The 26272-nt window shown below is 36.8% G+C and overlaps 1 protein-coding gene across 2 annotated transcripts in view; it reads left to right on the top strand.

Moving 5' to 3' along the window:
- The window catches only part of LOC118848839 (DBIRD complex subunit ZNF326-like), a 43184-nt gene extending 25738 nt beyond the window's left edge, over positions 1-17446 (top strand). For both annotated transcript variants that reach the window (XM_036757870.1, XM_036757871.1), the window contains 6 exons: positions 3684-3792; positions 5437-5584; positions 7283-7382; positions 11356-11486; positions 12833-12928; positions 16329-17446. In XM_036757870.1, the coding sequence (XP_036613765.1) occupies positions 3684-3792; positions 5437-5584; positions 7283-7382; positions 11356-11486; positions 12833-12928; positions 16329-16526 (782 nt within the window). In that variant the 3' untranslated portion in view covers positions 16527-17446. The remainder of the gene's footprint in view (positions 1-3683; positions 3793-5436; positions 5585-7282; positions 7383-11355; positions 11487-12832; positions 12929-16328) is intronic.
- Positions 17447-26272: the final 8826 nt, after the last annotated feature.

Raw genomic sequence — 26272 nt, 5'->3', positions numbered from 1 at the left:
AAAAGTTTTATGCAGAAAATTGTGTTGTCTCTTTCAGTATTGATTGTATTGAAAATTAGTCCTTGAACTTGACAAGTACTTAAGATTTCTAAAAGGTTTTCAGTTTTTCTGTTACAAAATTATAACTGTTATTGAACTGGTCTCAGTGAGTCTCTTCCAAATTGAAGTCAAGTCATTAGTTATTGTTCTTTGGGACTAGCCATTTACCTAGTTCTGGCAACAACTAATTGAAGAAAATTTAAACTTTATTTTATTTTTACAATTTTCATTTTCTCCTTCTGTATTTGCCCCCACAATGAGAAAACAGGAAAAGCAGAACCTTTTACAAACATATAATATCAAGCAGAGCACAATCCCGTATTGGCTGTGTAAAAAAGAAAAAACGTCATACATGTGTGTTTGTCATATGTGTATGTAAAAATTATGTGTGTACATTATCTACGTATCTGTGTGTGTATATACGTGTCTATGTACATATGTGTAAAATTTGCTTCAGTTTTCCCATCAGCTCCCCTCCAGAGATAACTAGCATGTCATCATGAGTCTTCTTGAATCATGGTTGATCATTGCATTGATCAGAGTTCCTTTTAGAGTTCTTTGTCTTTACAATATTGTTACTATATAAATCATTTTCCTAGTTGGCTCACTTCACTTTGTATCAGTCTATAAAAATCTTCCCAGGTTTCTCTAAAACTATCCTTTTCATCATTCTTACACCATCTTCATCATTCTTTCACCACAGTAGTATTCTGCCTTCTTCATATACCATAACTTGTTCAGCCATTCACAAATTGATGGGCATCTTCTTAGATTCCAGTTCTTTACCTCCATAAAAAGAGTGGCTATAAACGTTTTCGTACGTATTTTTTTTCCTTTTCTTCTTTCTTTGATCTCTTAGGGGTAAATATCTAGCCTCAGTGTCATTGGTCAAAGGGTGTTTGCACAATTTTATATAGCTATTTGGACATAGTTTCAAATTGCTTTGTAGAATGGCTGGACCAACTTCTCCATCATTTGTCATTTTCCTTTTCTGATAGCTTTGATCTGATGGGTGTGAGGCAGTTGTAATTTGCATTTCTCAAATTATTAGTGATTTAACTAATGATAAATTCCTCTAGCTTATATCTCTCCATCTTTTAAGAATAATATGAGAGAATTTTTGAAAGGTTTTGCCAGAATTTTTAAGAAAACTATTAGCCTACAACATTCTTTATTTTAGCAGTCAGAAAGGGAAAAGAGATTACAATTGAATCATACCTTGTTTGGAGCTTATGTGCTAAAGTAGTTTTTAAGGCAGAAATCCCACATAGTCAAAATTACCCTGGAAAATCCTTTCATTTACCCATAAACTACAGCATAGTGTCTTTTAAATGGTTATAGCTCAAAAAATGCTCTTTCCTAAGTGCTTCAACTCTTTAAAAGAAAGGAGTCTTTATTAGAGTGCAGATGACTGGAGTGATTGATTATGGAAACAAGTGATCTTGAATTTATTTTTTATCACTTCCCAGGAACAGAATTTTTACTCTTAATAGCACAGAGAGTTGCCCACATTTTGAGAAGTAGTTAGGAGCTGAGACTGGCTGAGGGAATAGAAGACTCACATGGCTGGTGGAATCATGTGGGCTATTTAAATTGTCATCTGTCTGTCTCTCAGAAAATATTTTGTTTTGATTTAAACATATGACAGTTGAATTCCCCTAAGTTAATTGGGGGTATGATGCAACTCAATTGTAGTACACCTTAACCTATTTTTGATGAATTCGATTCATACATGTTCTTTGGGATTGCTTCTTCCTTTTCTAGAGGTTCATTCCATCCTTTTAATAATACATTCTGGCATTTTAGCAGAAATTGAATCCAGTTCACCAGCGTATTTGCAAAATCTACTGTGTTCTCCTCTTTGAAAGTTTGCCCTATTCCCATGTTGGACCCTTTTCCCATTCTGTATAGTTCCTTAGAAATCACCGACACTGATTCATCAATTACACATGCTAATTTTTATTATGTGGGGATGTAGTTCATTGATCAGCTTGGCCACTTGAACTTAAGAGCAGCTGGATGTTCTCTTCCCTTCTCTCTGTTGGATACCAACTCCCTACTAGCCATTTTGTTCTCTTTCACTCCAGTCCAAAGGTTGTTTTTCTGGACAGAGAAAATAGAAGCAAAGTTGAGTAGCTCTTCCCTCCCTACTCCTTCATCTTGTCTCCCCTGAACATCCGTGTTTTACCTTCTTTGATATTATACTTTGGCTTAGTAGTTAAAATACCAGCAACAAATGCCAGTGCTTTTTTTTGTCCTTTAATTTCCTCCTGTTCTCCTCACTCCAAGATCTTCATTAGCTTCAGAGCATTCTGAAGCTTTAGTGTTCCTTAAGATGCCACCACATTTTTTGTCTTTACCTGCTATTTTCTACCCTCATTTCCTTCTGTCCAGAATATTAAAAAAATCTAAGTTTCTTGAGGAGGTTCCCTGGGCATTCATATTTGTCTCTTTAGGCAGTTCCATCTTTCTCTTTTGCCAGTTATTTTCCCTTTTCTCCTCACAGTAACATTCACGAGAGCTTCCTATTCTTTTTAGAGGCAGTTCGTGACTCATTCGTAGAGAGTTGAGTCTGGAGTCAGAAAAACTCAAGTTCAGATCCGGCCTCAGACGCTTAGTACATGTGTCCTTCTGGATAAGTCACTTCAGTAGTTCCCGCAGCCGAAGAATGGCAGTAGTAACAGTGTCTATCTCGTGAGGTTGTTGTGAAGAGCCTTCTAAAAGCGCTCGGCACCTTGCCCAGCATGCAGTGTGCGCTGTATACATTCTTATTCCTTTTCTTTCCCTTGCCTTATGGGCTGACATCCCCTCTGGAATTTTAAATTATGGGATCCGTTTGTTTCATCTCTGAACCCTTTGAAAGTATGTCCTTTCCAAATGTGGGGTCCATGTCAGACTGTGCCTGGCTTCTCTCTTCTCTGTTACGTGAGCCTTGAATCTGTGCCGTGAGGAGTGGTTGGAGGGTCTGAGGCTGGTGAGCCTGGAGGAGAGAGAACTTAGGTAGAATAAGGGGTGGGGTTAATGGGGAAATGACAGTTGTGTTTCACTTTACATTCCTTATCTCGCTTGACTAGGATCAAAATCTAAGGGCCGTCTTGGACTCTTCGTCATCTCTTACCCACCATTTCCAATATGTTGCCAAGGCCTGTCAATTTCACCTTCTTCCTACTCAGCTCTGGTCTTTTTGCCAGAAATGCTTGAAAGTCTAAAGTTCCATTTTTCCCCATAGGATTGTGCTTACCTTTGCAGGGAAAGTTATTCTTAATTTTAAGCCTTTATCTTTTGCCTTTTGGAATATTGTATTCCAAGATCACTTTTTTTGCGTCAGAGCTACTATGTCTTGTGTGATCCTGACTATAATTTCTTGGTATTGAACTATTGCTGCTGCTGCTGCTGCTGCTTTTTTTGGAAAAGAACAAAAAAAAAATCAGAAAAAAACCTTAATCCCAAACTCTCCCCACCAAAAGAACATTTCCATACATAACACAGAACACATTCTAGCTAGTATAGGAGGGTTAGTTTGAAGCATCATCACCGCTAGCCTAAGAGAAATTGTTTTCTGAACCTGTTGGCTAGAAGAGAGGGAAGAAATTTTATTAAATGTTCTTTTAGGTTTAACTGTTGTTATTCATATAATTTATTAGCTAAAATGGCTCCTAAAAGTGAAGAAGAGAAGCGACGAGTTGAAATACGAAGAGAGAAACAAAGGCGGAGAAGAGAGAAGATCAGTGAGAAGTATGGCGATGAGTACAGGTCTGTGTTTAATGGAATAAAATAATCAGACTTTGTTAAAATAAACATCAGTTGCCTAATATGTGGGAGACGTCATGGTAGGTGCTAGAAATATATAAAGTAAAGGCAGTGGACATTTCTGAGAGACAATATTTCCATTATCTAGTATTTTTAGAGATGACTATGAAGTAGGAAAGAACCTCAGTTGCCGTATAAGCCAATCCATACCTACAAAAGGATCCCCTTTACAACATACCTGGGACGTGGTTGTAGATGAATGAATTTAAGAAGCATTTATTAAGTGTGTAATGTGTGGTAGGCAGTCTGCTAGATATTGGGGGAGACAGTTCCTTGCCTGTAGGAGCTAAGACCACACAAGGAGGGGAGCAGTGACACTGGAATGGGTAGTCCTAGCAATGCTGGTGGAACCCTAGGACTGCTGAGTGTCATATGCTTTCCATCAGCAGTGAGAGTCACTGTGTTGTATGTGGAGAAGATGCTCAGGCTTGGTGTCTGAGAGCAAGCACTTAGATGTTGACTTGGCTGCTGCCTGCATCATTCTGGGCAAGCCTCTCAGTCTCTCTGAGCCTCCTTTTCCTCATCTGTAGACCCTGTGAGCTCTAATTCTGTGATCGTGTAATTCAGATTCCTGTTCCCCATGCAAGAAGTAGAAAGTGGGAAAGGGGAAGGAGGGGCAGGTATCTGGCCTAGAGGGTGCTTGGAAAGATGTCCCAAAATGTTGAGGTTAGAAGAAAAGGAAGCATGGTCTGGGATCATTAAGAGACAGTTGGTTAGCGAGTTTGTACTCATACACCAAAGTCACCTCTAGGGTGGAATTCCAAGGCTGAGTGAGTTAGGTCCAGAGAGAGGAGGTTGCTGTTGAGGTGAGTGGGGGAGAGGAGTGGCAGTGGCAAGGTGAATGGCAAGAAGTGTCAAGGTGTCATTCAGCCTTTACTGACATTTTCCAGGGATGGGAATTCTTTAGTCCCTGAGGCAACTCCTTGCACTTCTAGCATTTATTACTGTCTTGTAAATTGTCACCTGGCCCCATTATGCTTGGTCCTGTTATAACCGTGATCCTCAATTCTAGGATTATTTAGAGGCTCTGAATGAATGGTTGGATCTAGACTGAGGTGGACTCAATGAGCCAGCACTCATTCTGAAGCACTCTTTTTCAAGAAGGTTTCTGGTCTTCAGACACACCCAAAGAAATGACTTATTTCTGAAACTTGAGTGATGTTACTTTGGTCCAGATTCCCTAGAACTTCTCTTAATTCACCTAGAAGCCTCAGCATGAAATCAGAATTAGGGTAAAGAATTTGGTTTTGATAATCCAGTTAGAGAACTGGGAGTTCTATAGTATAACCTTGAAGTGGACATCTCTGGACTTTGGCTTAACTTCTTAGCAGCTCAGTACAGGATTGGTTATGAGACTTTTCAGTCGTGCATAGATTGAGGTTACAGGCCAGAAACACTGAGTTGTGCAGTTACAAGGATGAGACCATGGGTGATGAACATTTCTTGACTTGGCAAACTGCTGTGAAAGTGGTGTTGTTCCCCCTGCCCTCAAGTGCATGTGATATCAGTTTATTGGTACAGTCTTCAGAAATCTTCAGTATCACCATTTTCTTCAAATATTGCCTGTTTGATTTTTTTTCTTCATAGGATGGCATTCACATGTTCATTTTGCAAATTCCGAACGTTTGAAGAAAAAGAAATTGAAGTTCATTTGGAAAGTTCTTCTCACCAGGAGACCTTAGATCATATTCAAAAACAAACCAAATTTGATAAAATAGTTATGGAATTTTTGCACGTAAGTAGCTGTTTTCATAGTTTATGAACCCCTTACTGCTTTGAGTTAAGATAGTGAAAATAATATCAAATGAATAATTAGGATGTTGAATTCCAAAGAGGTCGACGGGATCAGTACCGACTGGTTATTAGACAATCAGGGCTGGGGAAAAGCATTTTCTTTGAGGATTAGAGATGGAATTCAGATTAAAAGCTAAGTAAATAATCAAGATACTGGAGAGTAAGTGGGAAGCTGGGAATGGTCATTCATTAATCAAGCCTTTAAGTGTCTACTATATATCTATCATTGCACTATTTAATGGGGATACAAATAGAAAAACAAAGCAGTCCCTATCTTCAAGAAGCTGCCCAAGTGTGCGGGGTCACAACATCCAAAGGTTAAGTTTGGAGATAGGAAAAGGAATTTGTAATCATAGTCCTTTGCTGGGAAAGTTAGATTTCAGTAAGGGGAGAAGTAGATGGTGGGCACATAGTATGTTTCTGCTCTCTTCTCTTTTCCAGCATACTTACTGTGCCCCTTTGCCCACTATGTTGGCATTTACTGGGCCTAAATACTACCCATGACCCTAGACTAGGATAAACAATCTGAGATTACTTCCAGAGAGCTTGAACCTGTATCATGGCAGTATACTATAGTACTGGTAGAAGGTCTTTTATCAACTCAAGGGCCTCTACATAGTGTACATTTGTACCTTGTCATAAGTTTGGACACAACCCGACAATCTGCCGGGTACTGGAAGTACCTCTGTTAATTCCATGAATCTTGGCTCTTTTGGACTACACATTCTTATACATCTATGATTATCAGAGGGCTTATGAAGTAGTTGGTGAGTGAATCTTTTACAGTGAAGAATGATTGAATATAGGAAAAACTTGAGTGAACAGGTAAACTGAGCTCTTCTCACTGAATTGATTGGCTAGGGTGTATAGCATCTGACAGCCCTGTTGTTTTGCTGCCTGCTGATTGGATTTTTGGTGATAAGCAATGAAAAAGTGAGTCTTTACTTGGGTGTCACAAGTACTGTAGTCCAGAAATAAGAAATAAATTAGGACCTTGATTAATGTGATAGGAGAAGAAAGACTTTAGAATCTAAACATTTTCATCAGTCTGAATCGGCACCCTTGGTGAGAGTGAGAGATCTAGCACTGAGAGGGAAGTGAGCCATCTTAACTGTCAAAATTGCTGCCCCCCTAGGATAGGGGCAGGTCTTCTTGCCTCTTCTATGAAGCTTCAGTTCATTATTCCAGCCTGCACCGGCTTCTCCATTTAAAAACAATGACAACAAAACAAAAACTTCTACTGGGTTTCTGATCCATTCAGTATGACTTTGTTTTTAATTGTATTGTTTGTTAATTTTTACATATTTTTATCTTGTCTTCCTAGACTACTTTATGCATTTCTTGAGGGCTAGGACTATTTCTTACTCTGTTCAATTTGGAGTCAGGAATAACTGGTCTGAAATTCCACCTTCAGTACAGATTAGCTGTTTCACCATGGCTAGGTCACTTAAGCTTTTTGAGCCTCAGTTTCCTTTTCTTTAAGATGAGGATGATAATACCTCAAGTGCAATGACAGATGTCAAGTGCTTTGTAAACCTTAAAGTAACGCGCGCGCGCACACACACACACACACACACACACACCCCTGTTATTATATACTTATACTGCTGGATCTTTTTTCTTCTTTTGTTCTTTTTAGGAATGTATGGTGAATAAATTCAAGAAAACATCAATGCGTAAACAGCAGACAACTAATGATTCAGAAGCTGTCAAAGCAGCTGAGAGAGATGTAATGGAAGGTCGGTATCTTCTGACCAATCGTGTTTTCTAAATTCTTTGTTACAAGTGTTTGATAAGCTTGGGAGCTCATTGTGCTCCTTTCTCTTGTGAATTGGTACAACTTCGTTTTTACCTAATTAGGAGCAAGATTCAGAATGTTAAGAGAAAAGATATTTGCTAAATACTTAAACAGAAAATCATTTTAAAGGCAGAGACCTTACTTTGTTGTGTGTAGTGGATTTTCATATTCCCAATATGCAAATGGAGTATTTTGCAAAACATGCTTAAAAATCCTGGAACAAAATTTATTGGAATTTCTTTAGATAAGTGCAAATATTCAAATTCACAAATAGGAATAAAGTAAGAAAAATGAAAAAAAAACATGGTTAATAATTGATTTTATATATATATATATATATTTATATATACATATATGAAGTAAGTCCCAAAGATATATGACTAACACCCTCATCATCCTTTGTTTCCCAATCCTTTTGGCCTTTTCTGTGAATTTAACCTGCGGGGGTTTTTTTGTTTGTTTGTTTTCAGTTTTTGGCAGGGCAGTTGGGGTTAAGTGACAAGGTCACATAGCTAGTACATGTGTACATGTCTGAGGCTGCATTTGAATTCAGGTCCTCCTGACTCCAGGGCCGGTGCTCTCTCGCTGCACCACCTAGCTGCCCCTGTGTTTATTTTCCTTATTGTGTAATTATATTTGTAGAGTATCTCTCATTATTCTTTTGGTTCCATTTTATATTGTGTCTCATCCTGTAATTCTTCCCATAATTCTTTGAATTGCTTTCTTATGGCAGAGTAATGTAACCGCCATGGTTTGTTCTGCCATTCTCCAGTGGCCGGATGTTTGGTTTTGGGCCTGTTGCCACTGTTGAGTAGTGAGTGCTACTACTGGGCACGCTTTGATAGAGATGCTTCTTTTCTTCCCCCAGCCTGAGTTCATGGTGATAAGAGTCCCAGGCATGGGATCCTTGGTTTAAGGGGTGCATGTATTGTTATGACACTTAATCATATAATTTCAAATTGCTTACCCAAAGGGGTGGACTAATTCACAGCTACACCCACAGGTCTTGTTTTTACCACAGTTGTCCTAGGTTGTTGTCTTTGCCAATTTGATGGATATCAAGTCAAACCATAAGAATTTTAATTTGCATTTCTCTCATTTATAGAAATTTTTGGACTTTTTGATTTGATTATTGGTAATTTATGGGTTTCCAGAACTGCCTTTTCATTTCCCTGTGGTATAGTGGGACAAGAGCACTGGATTTGGAGTCAGATGACCTGGGTTCAAATCCTGACTCTGTCACTTCGTGACCTTTAGTAAATTCGTTGCCCTGAACTTTTGTTTCCTCATCTGTAAAGTGAGGTAATTGAACTAGATTTTCTCATAGGGTCCATTCAACTATAAATATATGATCCTGTAAAGTACATATTTGTGGAAAATGGCTGTTATCCTTTTTTTTTTTGGAGGGGGGAAGGCAGGGCATTTGGGTTAAGTGACTTACCCAAGGTTACACAGCTAGTAAGTGTGTCAAGTATCTGAGGCTGGATTTGAACTCAGGTCCTCTTGACTCCAGGGCTCGTGCGCTATTCACTGCACCACCTAGCTGCCCCAGAATGGCTGTTATTCTTACAGATTTATTAATCCCTTTGAAATTTTGTATTTTAGATTTTTGTTGGAAATGTTTTCAAAAAATTTTTTGTTTTTTTTTTCTTTCCTTTTATTCTGAACGTGTTGCATTTTGTTGTGCAGGGCCTTTTCTTTTTCCTTTTTTTCCAAAGATCAAGTGAATCTATTTTGTCTTTTATTTCCTTTAAGTATTGCCTTGTTTGGTGGCTAGGTGGTAAAGTTGGTCAAGTACCAGGCCTGGAGTCAGGAAGACCTGAGTTTGAATTAGGCCTCAGACACTAGCCTTGGGACCCAGGGCAAGTCACTTAGTCCTGTTTGCCTCTGTTCCCTCATGTGTAAAATGAGCTGGAGAAGGATATGGTAAACTACTCTAGTGTCTTTGCAACGAAAAATGCAAATGGGGTTCACAGATAGTTGGACACAACTGAAACAACTGAACAAACTTCCCCCTCTTCTCTTTTAAAAATATCCTTTATTAATGTAAATTTATCCTGTCTCCTGTGATAAATGATCCTGTGGATCATTTATCTCTCCTCAGCAAATTATAAATATTTTTAAGTCTTTAAAAAATCCTTTTTAAGTTTGATTTCTAAAGTTTCTTTTGGTGTTGCAACAATAAATATTTTAATAGTCTAAGTTCTTCTAATATATCATCTTTTAAAATGAGCTTGTGATTAAAAATAAATTTACCAGAATATAGACCCTTTGAAAATGAATAAAACTTTATTTTTCCAGTTCATGGATTATTCTTAGTTGCTCTAAATAACTACATTAGAGGGGCAGCTAGGTGGCGCAGTGCGTAGAGCACTGGCCCTGGCGTCAGGAAGACCTGAGTTCAAATTTAGCTTCAGACACTTAACACACTACCTGGGTGGCCTTGGGCAAGTCACTTAACACCAATTGCCCTGCCTTCCCCCCTCCAAAAAAAAAATAATTACATTAGATCAGGGATTCTTAACCCCTCTGTCAGTCTGGTGAAGTCCATGGACTCCTTTTCTGAATAGTTTTTTTAAATGCATAAAATACAATATATAGGATTACAAAGAAAAATAATTATATTGAAATATATATTCGAAAATATTTAAAAAACAAAAAAACGTTCATGCACTCTCAGGTAAAGAACTTGCATTAGATGATTATCACTCTCTTTGCATTTGGCATTAGGCATAAGGAAAGTATTTTAACAAATGCAAATTTGGTATTGGGTCTCTTAAGGATTAACAGTACTCATGTCAAGGGTAAGGATGTTTTTTTGGGGTGGGGGGGAGAGGTTAAAAGTAGATGGCCAGAAATAAAATGGTTTATTCAGGAATGAAGTTATGTACTAGCGTTTTGTCTTTCCTGGATAGAGAGACGATACATGAGGGATTTGAAGGCAGGTAGAGGTGAGACATCGGAGCCCTAAGAGAATTCTCTTTTGCAGTTTCCTTCAACTTGTCCTTTCTTCTCTTTCCTGAATCCTGCTGCAGAGAAGCTCATCTCCTCTCACTTCAGTACTTAGTCTTTTCTCTCTCTTTTTCTCATTCTTTGAAATTATTGAATCACTGAGGAGCTCACCATATTCCCTTTTCTTTTAGTAGGGAAGTTAAATTGTAAGAACATCAATGATCCTGTGATCCATAATACTGGGTCAGACCCCCATTATCTCTCCACATTGTCTCAGGTTACTTCATAATGACACCATGGAGAATTGTGTAATAAGGCAAGGTTGTTCTGTGTTAGCATTGCCTTTAAATTTCTAATGTAACCCCAAACATCCCTACCTCCCTTTCTAGCTCATTGTTCCTCTGTTGTCTGTGAATTTATATAAATCTTGGTTAATCCTATTTTGGTTTGTCTTTGGCCTCTACTACCTTTTAGGTTAACACTGTCTTTGCCCTACTTTGTAAATTAGTAGTTGGCACATAATTTGAAAACTTGCATATTTTTGCGAGTGTTATGGTGTGCCAGACTTGCATACTGGGATTTGGTGAATTTATGTTCACCCTTTCCATACCCTTCATGATTTTATATGATTTGATTGTATTTCTTTGTGGCCTCCATTTTTCCAAATTTAAGCATTGTAGTTTTTTTCAATTTATCCTCCTGTGTTATGGGATAACTTTTTTCTGCCCTGCAGTGTAATGGGGGAGTAAAGCCTTATTTGTGAGACGTTTCTCATTTAGAGAAAATGTTTATGTAAGTCCTGTTCTTTTTCTGATGTGTATGTTCTTTGGTCAACAGTGGTTTCTCATATTTGTTGAAATAAAAATCTTTGACACATGATTTTGTCTACTACTCACAAGGCAACATTTTAATATTGCACAATGAATTAGTAATTCTCTTTAATAGTTGAATGTATTTTTTAGGGGTTACTGCAGATGACCACATGATGAAAGTAGAGACTGTACACTGCAGTGCTTGCAGTGTGTATGTACCTGCCTTACACAGTTCGGTTCAACAGCACTTAAAATCTCCTGACCATGCCAAAGGGAAACAAGTATGTTTGAATCTAGTCTAGTAAGCCATTGACTTCTCTTACATTTGTGCTACTGAGGGCTGGTGGTGCTTATTGGGTCATTACCTTTGAACTGGTTTCACATTGATCCCTGTAAATACCTTCAGGTGTATTGTATCTGAAAGGTTACTCAGATTTGTAATTTTTAAAATCGTGATGAATGGTTTGAGACTTTTATTTTTGAGGAAAGGAAAAATAAGAATACAAGTAATGCTGTTAAATTCGTTAGGTTTTCTCTGTGACTAAAAGGCCACATAGCTCCCAATTCCTAAAAATATCATCCTTCACTGAGAGAGTAAAAACTTAGCAATTTTTTTAAACTGACTCTGGTGACCTGTAGGTAGAGAAGACTTGTTAAAAGGAAGAAATGCGTTAGGGTTATTAGATACTTGATCATCATATCATCTTTGAAAATTTGAGTTCTGTTTCTCTGCTGGTTTAGCATTCAGCCATGTTATATTTCATGCAAGGTCATTATTAAGGTCAGTAAAAGGTGATTTTGTGTTTTTGGGGGTGAAAGTTAGAAAAGTCAGTCCCAAGTATAGAGAAATTTAAAACATCTCTTTTTGCTTTCAAGTGGAACATACTTTGAGAATATATATCAATATTTTCATACTGATTCCCAGGGATAAGAGCTAAAATATCGTTGAACCCACTTTTTATTCTGTGAATTTCAGTTTTACCATCCCTGTTCCAGCCACCATCCCTTCTCCTTCCCTCTTTGCCTTTACCCATCTTCCTGTTCTGCCTTTTTGCCACTAGAACCTTCCTTCAAACACCTTAATTCCTATACCCAGACCCAATTTTAGAATGACTTTAGCTTTAGTGAGAACTGTTGCTCACTTTTAATGATAAGAAGTAAACAAAGAAAAAGAAAGGGACAGAAAAGGAAATAGGAAGAATAAAAGGGAAAAAAAGAAGGAAGGTGGGGAAAGGGGGTTGAGGGCACAAAAATCTCCTTACAAATGTTATCTCCCAAGACAAGTCTCTCTGAGCTTTTATTATTGGAACATTATTAGGAATGGTGTAAAGGAGAGGCAAATTTATTTCTTAATAATTAGCGTAAGTAGATCCCTAGGCAGAAATAGGGTATATTTATACGAGATAATAAATGATTAGTGATTTTTATTTAATTGTATTAAGGTACAGAACCTTTTAAAATCCAGAAATCTTATAGATTAACAATTAGTTATAACTACAATTAGACTTTGTCAGCAATTTTCAAATATTGTAGGAAAATAATGATTTGAATAAAAGTATTTATGAATTTGAATACTTTCACGTGGATTTGCTTTTTAAGTATTTATGTTTTTTTCTTCTTTTTGTAGGCCTATAGAGAACAAATAAAAAGAGAGAGTGTTTTAACTGCTACCAGCATCTTGAATAATCCAATTGTAAAAGCACGATATGAACTTTTTGTTAAGGTAAGATTTTGAAAAAATTTTCCAAGTGTTAATATGATGCTGTGATGGTTAAATTGCTACACTGTTCACACATTCACACATTTAGATTTAGTAAATGATGTTGGGGAATTATACTGAATGTTTTGAGTACAGACAGATATATGTGACTGTTTTCCTATTTCTGAACAGTTTTACGATATCTGGCTGTTGCTTTGCATTACTTCACACTTTTCTCAAAAAACGGTGAATTATAAGTAATTACTTCAGAAATGAGAAACCCTGGGTTACCTCTGTGTCATAGAGTAGAACTTTGTGGAGTGAGATCCCCTTTTCCAGAGAGTTATCTCATGTAACAGAATTTAATAGAGCAAAAAAAGTTCAGTAAAACTCAGCTAAGTTGAGCGTATTAACTGCGATAATGTATGTAAAGTGTTTTGCCAACCTTAAGTTGTCTATAGGTATTTGTTGCTGTTGTTCTTATTGTTGATATCATTCAATCCACCCAAAGTCTAAAGCCCCTTCAGTGCCATTTCTAGACAAGCAGCCAATACTCTGTCTATTGGAAGGCCTCCAGTGACAGGAAAGTCACACTTTGTAGAGTTTTCCATTCGCATTTTAGATAGCCGTGAGTAAGTTTTTACTTTTTATGTGTAATCTGACTTTTAAAAATTTCCGCCTACTGGTTTTTGTTCTCCCTTCCTGGCCTTAGCAGAATAAATATAATTCATCTTCCATATGACTGTCAGATCCTACCTTGTTTTCTGTTCTCCAAGCTAAACATCCCCATTTCTTTAAGTCCTTTTGTGGCTTGTTTTCCAATTTCTTTTCATCTGTGGTTCAACTTTCTTTGGATCAACTGAAGCACTCAGTGTCCTTTGTAAAATGGATCCAGATCTAGACTGAGTTCTCTAGGTGTGGTATGATCAAGACATCTTTCTCTCTGAGAGCTATGATTCTAGTAGTGCAAACTTAGATACAATTAACTTTTTTTTACCTGTCACATGACAATGCTGATTCCTACTGGGCTTTAGAAGTGACTTGCCCATTTTGTACTAGGAGAGTTGATTTTTCAGTATAGCTTCATGATTTTATATTTATCCTCATTAAATTTCAGACATTGAAACCTTGTTTTATCATCCAGTGTATTGGCTATCCTTCCTCCCAAGTGAAGTGCCTGAGGTTTTGGAAAAGTGGAGAAAAATTTGGAAGAGTTGCCATGGGAAGTGTCATGTCAGTTCCTAATTATGATATTGACAGACTATAGCTAAGGAGGCTGACTTCTATTCTGTCTACTCTGGAAAAACATAAGAAACAGTTATTCCTTTTTGACATTCCTCAATTTTTTTAATATTTCCTGTCTTAGGCTTCTTAGATGAGAATTTTAGGTGAACAAAAATCAAAGAGCAAATTGTTAGCTATAATTTTTATGTAAATTATCTAGGCGGTACTGTAATATGTTTGCTATTTTAAACAAAATTGTGTAAAGGCACAAATGAAGGTATTTTCAGTGAGTACTTGGTTCTTAATGTCAAAAAGTAATCATGGAATCTAATAGAAAAAAAGACAGAACTTCCAAATTATAAAGGATTTCTACAAGTCATTCGGTGGAATGTGTTTCTCTCTGCATTTTTTTCATTCATGTTTTAACAATCCGGCTAGTAGCTTCTGTGGGGGTGTAAGATCCTTCCACAGCCAGCACCCAGGAGGCTGCCAGTACTCCGGGAAAGCACAGATTCTTTTTATCTGCTTAAACAAGGAAAGCACGGTGAAGGGGTTGACCAGCTTACTTTAATCCAGCATTCAGTTAGTTCAGGGGAGCATACAGGCAACATTCATTTAGTTCGGGGGAAAAAACCAGGACCCTGAACTTCAGAACAAAATACAAACAAATTACAAATATCAACAGACAGACCCAATACAATTCATAGTTACCAACATCTAGGTTCAGCCCGAGAACTCGGACTGGCCCAGAGTCACGCTCGCCACCCCTGCCATTCCAACCGGAAAAAGGAAAAGGGAATCTTCAAGCTGTCTTCTCCCCTCTTATAGAGTTTTTGACATCATCAAGTGCCGCCTGAATGACCAGGGCCAATTGGTTCTTGAGTTGGCCCCTTCCCCTAGGTTAATACCCAATAGGGTGTGGCTCTGGAGTCAACACTTCCCCTCAGCCAGCCCCATGAATCATCACACAGGAAGTTCTCTGCTCCCAGGCATGAGTCTCTGGGCTTCCTGCCCTGGAAGAGAAGCAGCAGACCCAGCAGACCAGGTCAATACCCAACAGAGGTGGACCCAAACCCACGTGGTCCAAAAGCCTCTGCTGTCCCAGACATGTAAACTAGGCCCTCCCCAGAGTTAGCCCTAACAGGGGCCCAGCACCCAGCAAGGCTGAATGAGATAAACTGAGTCACTCAAAGAAAACAAAGTCCATTCTGGTCACAGTTCAGTAGAGAGACATGAGAACAGAGTGGTTCGTACTGTGAAGTGGCTGGGCTTTGTGGGTCTTTTCTTGGGTTCTCAGCAAAAATCCCTTGGGTTTCTTGGCCTTAATGACATCTTGTTCACATCTACTCTTAAATGTTTTTGCAGTGGAACTGTGGTTTGGGTAGGTAGAACTGAAGTCCTGCTCATGAAGTCAAACTCTACTTTTTAATCCGAACAGTGTGGTAATTTATAATCTAGGTTTCTTTGAAACTCTAATTATCTAGGAGATGGTAATGATTTTTTTTTTTTTTTTTTTTGCAGAGAAGGATAGTAGCTCTGAATTGGTACTATAATTTGGAATGAAAAGCCACCTCCTTAGACTACTAAATGAAATAAGTGAAATAGGCTTAGGCTGCTAAGTGTTAATTTTGGCCAGGTCACTTTTGAATTGTCAAAATGGCATGTTCCATTTTGTAAATATTCTCTTGTTTTTGATAGTCTGTGTTTTTATTCCACTATGACCAATAATTGGGACATCCAGATTTTGTGTCTGTCAGCAATTTTTAGTTAATGTTGCAAAATCATGACACTTGAAACATTCAAATGAAGTTTAAGCAGACTCTTATAAAAGTGCATTGTCTCTAATTAAGAGTTTGCATTCAATTAGCCTTCGTAAAATTTTCTTTGTTTTTTAACTGAAAATTAATTGCATACATTAAAAAACTATTTCATATGGATGTGTCTAGAATTTCATTAAGAAGAAAGCATAGACTGTAAGGAAATGGGAAATAAGGTGGCATTTTCAGTAGTTTTGCATATCTCCTTTGCTATATGTTGGTAGAAGTTGATAAAAGGCACAAACATGCCTTCTTCATACTGTAATCATAACAACAGATCACATGTATCTACAATTTTAGAGTGTTCAGAATGTTTTCTAGGAATTTGATTCACATAAAATGAATATATCACTTCTGTAAACACATTGTTATTTTGGTTTCAGGGTAAGAATCCCTTTGAAGCTGCAGATCAAAGTCAGGAGCAACAGGGAGAAGAATCTGATGAGGAGGAAGAGAAGATTGATGAGCCTGTGGAGGAAGAAGTAGGAGAGGAGGAAGAAGAGGAAGTAGAAGAGGAATTAGAAGAGGAAGGAACAGAAGAACAGGCTGACTTCAATATTGAACAATCTGAAGAAAATTAACTGCATTAGGAATTAGATGCAGCAATTTTTTTTCTTTCCTAAATTGGTTAAGTGGAAGACTTTAAATAGTACAAAATATGAGTTGTTTAACACTCTGTGCATGCATTCCATGATCTTACAATTTGGTTATATAAATACAAAATGTTTTAGATTTGTTTTACAAAAATGAGGGTAAGACTATTTTAGTAAGGCTTTTATAGCAACCAAACTTAGATCTGGTGAATTGGATAATTTTTTTTTTTACTTTATTGGATATTGAGGCTGAGATGTGTAATATTAATGTCTGCTCTAATCATTTTAACAGAAATGCTGCTCATGGGAGTGAATATTCAGAATGTATAAAAACACTTTTTGAATAATTACCCTTTGGAGAGAAGAATGGGCCAGAACTTTTTGCTTCAAGTATGGCTATTTTTAGACTGCATTGCTCAGTGTATGCTAGTTTGTGTTAGGGTATACACTACATATCTTTTTTGTGACTATGTACCAATTTATAGCAGAAAATGTTTTCTAGAAACATTTTTTTTCCTGAAGTAACAGTTTTAGATCAAATGTAATTTATCACTGGAGTATTTTTAAAAATCAGGGTTGTGTAGCTTCAGTATTCAGATATTAAAAGAACTTCACTTATCTCAGTAATTAGATTTTTGATAAGTATGGATTTTTCCAGATTTCATTTTAACCCACATTTAGAATTGGTTTTGAATATCTTGCTGATGTTTAGAGATGTTTTAGGTTTTTTTTTTTTTCTGTGCCAAATCTTGACTTCCTTTTGATTATATGTTTGAGTACAGAATTGTATCATAGCTGTTGTGAGTTCCTTTGTCATGACTCTTACTGACTGACACATTTAGAATCAAACTGTAATACTTTTGTGAATATTGTCTCTTTTTGGAATAAATAATCACTGAGTTTTAAAAGGATGTTTTTATGATCACTTTCTTAAAAATAGTTATGGTGAAGGGGGTAGGGTCCATCTTTTTAAGTTCTTTTTAAACTTTTTTCCTTCATTTTAGTGAGATGTAAGTAAATTAGAACATGAATGTTATTCATAACTGTTCTTCATTGTTAATACTAAAAAGTACCATTGGTTTGTCACTAAATGTATATTTTCTCCAGTAATCTTAATATAGTTTTTAATTTAGGGATAAGATCTCTCATTTTTTCCCAGAGACAGGAAATATTTTAGATTTGGGGACACTAAGTAGATGCTAATAATGAAAGGCATGTGGCATAGGGGATAGAATTAAAAGGTGGAGATGCCTTTGCGAGCTGTGTACGTGTAAGAATTTCTCATGTGCTAGAAAATAACAGGTCTTTGAAGTATTACTGTAGTGACATTTGTAGAATTTGACAGATTGTTAACTCCTTTGGCCCCTTCAGTTCCTTCAGTTGCAACTAGGAGGTGAAAGTTTCTTCGGTCCTGAAGAGTCATGGCATCCTGTGTGTCTCTCTGTTAGATGCACACCATTCTTTGTTTCCCTTTCGGAATCTACTGAACCCTGCTACAGCTGAGGTTCAGTCAGGAGAAATGAGTTTAGTCCTTTCGTTGGAATTTGGAATTTATCTTAAAGCTCATCTTTGTTAACATTAGCATTCTACTAAAGCCTTTTGCAGCCTTTTCAAATGGATGGGACAGAATTAAAATTTTGCATGGGATAGATTAAAGGTATCAGATAGTTAAGAGCATGTTGCCTATCTGGTAGTAAACCAGTAATTCTCTTTGCTGTTTGTTTCCCCTGGGTGTTGGTTAAACAAGGTGACTTTCAGGATACAGAGCTACCTAGAAACATTACAATCAGGGAGTGCTTAGGTGGGGTGTTTAAGGATAAATGTATAAAGAGAAGAACCCTTGAAGTAGTATATCTGGAAAACTACTTCTGGAAAAATAGATATATTAACATTCTTATAAAGAAAACAGATCCCTTGCAAATATCAAGTGTGTTCATGTTTTCCAAGACTTTTCAGTTTTTCTCTGTATTTAGCTAGGCTTTATTGATAGATTGTGGATGGACTGTCCAGTTATTGCTAGGTCTATTTTATTGGCCTTAATGTTCTTGTATCAGTGTCATTTCTGTGTAAAGATTTTTTTGATGCTTTCAGCCTTTTTGGCTTCAAGTTACCAAGAAATATACTTCAGTGGATCTATAATTTTATTAGTGGAGCTTAGTTCCTGCTCTGGGGCAGATTATAGCCCATCCTCACTTTCTCATCCTGGGTAGTTCTTGACCATTTCTTTCCAGGGATTCGTCTAATACCTTCCTCTTTTTCTTTCAGTTGGTCAGGGACAACAGTTGGGGCTCTCAGCCTTTTATTCCTTTTCCGTATAATTTTCAGCCATATGTGTCCTTGATGAGATATTTTTTGTCACTTTTGGGGCATAAGTTACTGTCGATAATACACTATAGTCTGCTTAACCCTGCCATGCATCTTTTCCATTCCTCATTGGTTCGCTTGGAGTTTTTCTTGTTCTGAGATGGGGCTCTTCTTAGATTTGTAGTTGTATAGGATCCACAGGATGATACTTATTTGAATGTATCAGGGGCCTGTAATTTAATTATTTTGGCTGCTTCCTTTATTCATACCTGTTATAACCGCTCTATGACTTAATAAATGGTCTTAGAGAATTGATGTGATTGAAGAATTCATAAACCAAGCCTGACTTGGTGATGAGCCTACATAGGGAATTGGTGTTTTAAAAAAAAATTTGTGTTTCTAGACACACATATCTACATCTTTTTATATGTGCAGACAAGTGTGTACCTATTAAAAGCAAGAAAACTGCCTGCTTTTGAGTGACACCAGTGTACACTGCATTCACAGATTGTTAATGCTAGCTTTGGTGTAACATAAACCATTGTCAATATACTTTGGTAGCACATCATATGTTTACTACTATGTTATTTTTTATTGTATTGTTTTCTAAATGTAGCTTTGTGTATATCTAATGCTATGTCACTAATATGTATTGTTATGTAATGTTATGTATGTGTAGTGCTGTGTCACCACCTTGTCTCTCCCCACTCCAGTCTGCCCTGCACTTAGCTGCCAGATTGATCTTCCTAAAGTGCAGGTCCAACCATGTCACACTCACCCCATCCCCTTCCTAAATTCAATAAACTCCAATAGTTTCCTGTTGCTTCTAGGTTCAAATATAAAATTATTTGTTTGCAATTCACAGCCCTTCTCAACCTGATCCCCTCCAAGCTTTTCAGTCTTCTTATACCTTATTCTCTCCTCTCTTCCCACATACTTTCCAGTCCAGTGACAGAGGCCTCCTTGCTATCCTTGAACAAGATGATCCACCTTCCACCTCTCAGCATTTTCATTGGCTATTTTCTGGGCCTAGAAAACTCTCCTTCATGTCTACCTTTTGGCTTCTCTGGTTTCCTTCAAGTCTGATAAAGTCTCGTCTTCTATGAGAAGACTTCTCTAATTCACCTTAATGCTAGTGCCTTCCCTCTATTGATTATTCTCTGATTTATACTGTACTTATTTTGTTTATACAGAGTTGTTTCCGTGTTGTCTCCCCTGTTAGATTGTGAGCTCCTTAAGAGCAAGGACTCAGGAGCTGGGACTACAACCAAGGATCAACTACCCAGCAAAATTAAGCATAATTTTTCAGGCAAGGAGATGGACATTCAACAAAATAAGGGAATTCCAGACCTTCCGGATAAAAAGGCCAGAACTCAATGGAAAATTTGATCTCCAAATACAAAACTCAAGAGAGACATAAAAAGGTAAATGGGGAAAAACCCCCACAAACCTTATTAATCAATAAGGGCAAATTATTTGCATCTTTATATAGAATTATATCATCTTATGTATGTTTTATATATATACATATATATGTCAATCTTGAGAATAGTACAGCTATTATGACAATTGAAAGGGATACACATAGACTGTGAATGTCTGTATAAAATAACTGATATAAGGATAAAAAACATAATTAAGAGATCTAAAGGGAAGGCTTTGAGAGAAGAGATAAGGAGGTAGTAGAAAAGGGTAAATTACACCAAATGAAAAGGCACAAAAACACATTTTAGTAGAGGGAAAGAAGGGAGGGAGAAGAGCAGTATTTGATCTTTACTGTCATCTGATCTGGTTCAAGAAGGGAATAACATACCCTGATAAGTATAGAAATCTAACTCGTCCTACAGGAAGTAGGAGGGGAAAGGGGGAAAAAAGGGAGAGGGGTGGTCAGAAGGGAGGGGAGAAGTAGCAAGTGGGAAATGGTAAGATAAGGGAGGGGAATAAAGAGGGAGGGTAAACTGAGGAAGGCGGTGGTCAAAAGCAGAACTTTGTTGAGGAATGGAAGGGGAAAGGGAGAAATAAAAGAATAAACGGGGGAAAGAGAATGGAGAAAAAGACACAGAAATCATAACTCTGAATGTGAATGGGATGAACTCTCCCATAAAACGGAAGCAGATAACAGAATGGATTAAAAACCATAATCCTACAATATGCTATTTACAAGAAACACATTTGAAACGGGGATACACACAGGGTAAAGGTAAAAGGCTGGAGTAAAATATATTGTGCCTCAGCTAAAGCAAAAAAAACAGGTGTAGCAATCCTAATCTCAAAGCAAAAGTAAAGATAGATTAAAAGAGATAAGGAAGGACACTACATCCTGCTAAAAGGCACCATAAACAATGAAGCAATATCATTGTTTAACGTATATGCACCAAGTAGTATGGCATACAAATTCTTAGACGAGAAGTTATGGGAATTACAGGAAGAAATAGACAGCAAAACTATAATATTGGGAGACCTCAACCTTCCCCTTTCTGAAATTGATAAATCTAACCTCAAAATAAATAAGAAAGAAGTTAAGGAAGTGAATAGAATTTTAGAAAAGGCAGATATGATAGACCTCCGGAGAAAACTGAATCGGGATGAAAAGGAATATACTTTCTTCTCAACGGTACATGGCACGTACTCAAAAATTGACCATGTACTAGGGCATAAAAACCTCACAATCCAATGCAGAAAGGCAGAAGTAGTCACAGCATACTTTTCAGATCATGATGCAATAAAAATTATTTGTAATAAAGAACCAGGGAAAAATAAGCTAAAAATTAATTGGAAACTAAATAACCTAATTCTAAAGAATGAGTGGGCCAAAGAACAAATCAGAGAAACAATTAATGACTTCATTCAAGAGAATGATGATAATGAGACAACATACCAAAACTTACAGGATACAGCAAAAGCAGTTCTTAGGGGAAGTTTTATATCTCTAAATGCTTACATGAATAAAATAGGGAAAAAGGAGATCAATGATTTGGGCACACAACTGAAAAAGCCAGAAAAAGAACAAATTGAAAATCCCCAATTAAATGCCAAATTAGAAATACTGAAAATCAAAGGAGAGATTAATAAAATTGAAACCAAGAAAATCATTGAATTAATAAATAAAACAAAGAGCTGGTTTTATGAAAAAACCAATAAAATTGATAAACCTTTGGTCAATTTGATTAAAAAAAAGAAAATAAAATTACCGCTATCAGAAATGAAAAGGGTGCATTCACCTGTAATGAAGAGAAAGTCAAAACAATAATTAGGAATTATTTTGCCCAATTGTATGTGCATAAATTTGACAACCTTAGAAATATGGATAAATATCTACAAAACATAAATTGCCCAGGTTAACAGAAAAGGAAGTAAAATGTCTAAATAACCCTATCTCAGAAAAAGAAATTGAGCAAGCCATCAATGAACTCCCTAGGAAAAAATCTCCAGGGCCAGATGGTTTTACATGTGAATTCTATCAAACATTTAAAGAACAATTAATTCCTATACTTTGTAGACTATTTGGGAAAATAGGTGAAGAAGGAGTCCTACAAAATTCTTTTTATGACACAAATATGGTACTAACATCCAAACCAGGTAGAGTCAAAACAGAGAAAGAAAATTATAGACCAATTTCCCTAATGAATATTGATGCAAAAATTTTAAATAAAATATTAGCAAAAAGATTGCAGCAACTTATCACCAGAGTAACACACTATGACCAGGTAGGATATATTCCAGGAATGCAAGGCTGGTTCAATATTAGGAAAACTATTAGCATAATTGACCATATCAACAACAAAACTAGCAGAAACCATATGATCATCTCAATAAATGCAGAAAAAGCCCTTGACAAAATACAACACCCATTCCTATTAAAAACACTAGAAAGCATAGGAATAAATGGAGCCTTCCTTAAAAGTATAAATAGCATCTACCTAAAACCATCAACAAGCATTATTTGTAATGGGGATAAGCTAGATGCATTCCCAATAAGATCGGGGTGAAACAAGGATGTCCATTATCACCCCTACTGTTCAATTTGGTACTAGAAACATTAGCTGTATCAATAAGAGGAGAAAAAGAAATGGAAGGAATTAGAATAGGCAAAGAAGAAGCTAAATTATCACTTTTTGCAGATGATATGATGATTTACTTAGAGAATCCTAGAGAATCAAGTAAAAAACTACTTGAAATAATAAACAACTTTAGCAAAGTTGCAGGATATAAAATAAACCCACATAAATCCTCAGCATTCCTATACATTACTAACAAAGCCCAACAGCAAGAGATAGAAAGAGAAATTCCATTCAAAGTTACTATAGACATTATAAAATATTTGGGAGTCTATCTGCCAAGACAAACCCAGGGCTTATATGAACATAATTATGAAACACTTTTCACACGAATAAAGTCAGATCTAAATAAATGGAAAAATATCAGTTGCTCATGGTTAGGCTGAGCTAATATAATAAAAATGACAATTTCATCTGAATTTATCTATTCAGTGCCATACCAATTAAACTACCAAAAAATTATTTTACAGAGCTGGATAAAATAATAACAAAATTCATCTCGAAGAACAAGAGGTCTAGAATATCTAGGGTATTAATGAAAAGAAATGCTAGGGAAGGTGGCCTAGCCATACCAGATATTACACTGTACTATGGAGCAGCAGTCATCAAAATTACCTGGTACTGGCTAAGAAACAGAGTTGTGGATCAGTGGAATAGGATAGGTGCACAAGATGGAGAAGTCAACGACTATAGAAATTTACTCTTTGATAAACCCAAAGAGGCCAGCTTCTGGGCTAAGAATTCATTATTTCACAAAAACTGCTGGGAAAATTGGAAAACAGTAGGGCAGAAACTGGGCATAGACCAATATCTTACACCATATACCAAAATAAAGTCAAAATGGGTTCATGATTTAGGAATAAAGGCTGAAACTATAAGCAATTTGGGAGAGCAAAGAATAGTTTACCTATCAGATTTATGGAAAAGAAAAGAATTCATGACTCAACAAGAGATAGAGAGCATTACAAAATGCAAAATGGATAATTTTGATTATGTCACATTGAAATGTTTTTGTACAAAAAAAGCCAATGCAACAGTGATTAGGAGGGAAGCAGAAAATTGGGAGAAAATCTTTACAACCAGTGTCTCTGATAAAGGCTTCTAAAATATGCAGGGAACTGAGCCAAATATGTAGGAATACAAGTCATTCCCCAATTGAGAAATGGTCAAAGGATATGAACAGACAGTTTTCAGAGGAAGAAATTAAAAATATCTATAGGCATATGAAAAAGTGCTCAAAATCACTACTGATTAGAGAAATGGAAATCAAAACAACTCTTAGATACCACATCTCTCCTATCAGATTGGCTAAAATAACAAAACAGGAAAATGATAAATGCTGGAGAGGATGTGGGAAAATTGGAACATTGTTACATTGCTGGTGGAGTTGTGAACTGATCCAGGCATGTTGGAGAGCAATTTGGAACTATGCCCTAAGGGCTATAAAAATGTTCATACACTTTGACCCTTCTAGGAGGACCCATATGTACAAAAATTTTTATAGCAGCTTTCTTTGTGGTAGCTAAGAATTGGAAATCAAAGGGATGCCCATCAATTGGGGAATGGCTGAACAAGCTGTGGTATATGAAGGTAATGGAATACTATTGTGCTATAAGAAATGGGGATGATATGGACTTCATAACAACCTGGAAAAAACTACATGACATAATACTGAGTGAGCAGAGCAGAGCCAGGAGAACATTATACACAACCACAGATATATGAATTCTGTGAGGACTAACCCTGACAGACTTTGCTCTTCTCAGCAACACAATGTGCAAAGACAACTCCAACGGACTCACGCTGAAGAATACTATCTATATCCAGAGAAAGAACTATGAAGTATGAATGCAGATTGAGGCACACTTCATGCTCGCCTTTCCCCACCCCCACCCCCCTTTTTTTTTTCTTCTCTCTTGTTTTTGTTTTTGGGTTGGTTTTTTTTTTTTTTTGGTTCTGTTTTTGCTTTCTCATGATTCATTCCACTAGTCACAATTCTTCTCCACAACTTGACTAGTGTGTAAATTAATTCAATGCGAAGTTATACATGGAAGTTATATGGGATTCCATGCCATCTTGGAGGGGGTGGGGGAGAGAGGGAAGAAAATCTGGAACTCAAAATTATGTAGAACCGTGTGTTGTAAAATAAAAAAAAAAAAAAAAAAAAAAGAACAAGGACTCTTGTGTTTTTTCCTATCTACAGGCCTCAGCATAGTGCCTGGAACCCAGAAGGTGCTTAAGAAATGCTTATTGACTGACTGAATTAGAAGAAGTAGATTCCAATGCATTTCTTTCTTGTGACTATGAGCTTGGCCATATGACTTAAGAGCTCTATCTCCATTTTTCTGAAGTTTAGTCAAGTATCCCTTCTTTTCTCTAATAAGTAGATTTTTGAGAATAAGTGAGATTTTGTCTGAAAATACAGTGATTTTCAGGGGAAAAGTGGTGTCATCTTCACGGTGTGTTTTGGAGGTTTGTTAGTTGTCTATTTAATTGGCAGAGTTGACAGTCTAACCTTTGAAATGGGGTGACCAGGAAATGGTCATGGTTGAGAAATTGCAGGAAATTTGGTGCTGGAAGTACCTAGTTTGACTATCTGAATCATTAGATTGTTGCCAGATGCCATCTGAAAGCCTGAAAGATTGATCAAATAGTATTTTTAAATAATAGTATTCTTTATGGGTTTGGTTTTAATTATGATACAGTACATACATTTAATCCCAGTTGTAAAATGTTGACCAGTATAACTGAATTGAAAAAAAAAAACCATAGTATTTGATAAACCTTGTGGATTAGTAGAAAAAAATCTGGATATAGACTCAGAGGGCCAGGGTTCAAATCCTAACTGTTTCTATCTATGACATTGGGCAAGACATTTCATCTTCCTGGGACTCACTTTCCTCATCTGTAATATGAAGGTTGGAATTGGACTAAATCTTTCAAGTTTCTTTCAGCTCTTAAGTCTGTAATGATTTGGTTTCTTAAGAATATCATAGGTCTTCCTGGAATGGAAGTCAAATATTTAGAGCAAGGAGAATAGTGTTTCCCTCCTGATCGTGGACAGTAGAAATGTGCATTTGTTGAAAGTTCTTAAGGAACACCTATTTTCGCATTGACATCTTGGCTATTTCTGGGCACAGTTGTCAGTATGTAAAGTTGTTGTAATCTAGATAGGTCCACTGACTGTCAGCATCCATCCTAGTTATCTTCCTCTCTAAGAGTTCCTTCTGTTCCCTGCAGTAGTTTTCTCTCCTCCTGTCCCTTATTGTTCGTATTCCTCAAAGTTTAGTCTTAGGTCCTGTGTTCTCGTGTTCTCTCTCTCTCTCTCTCTCTCTCTCTCTCTCTCTCTCTCTCTCTCTCTCTCTCTCTCTC

This window comes from Trichosurus vulpecula, chromosome 4, assembly GCF_011100635.1.
Source record: "Trichosurus vulpecula isolate mTriVul1 chromosome 4, mTriVul1.pri, whole genome shotgun sequence".
NCBI classification, from domain to species: Eukaryota; Metazoa; Chordata; class Mammalia; order Diprotodontia; family Phalangeridae; genus Trichosurus; species Trichosurus vulpecula.
This window is presented reverse-complemented; position numbering and strand designations above follow the sequence as displayed.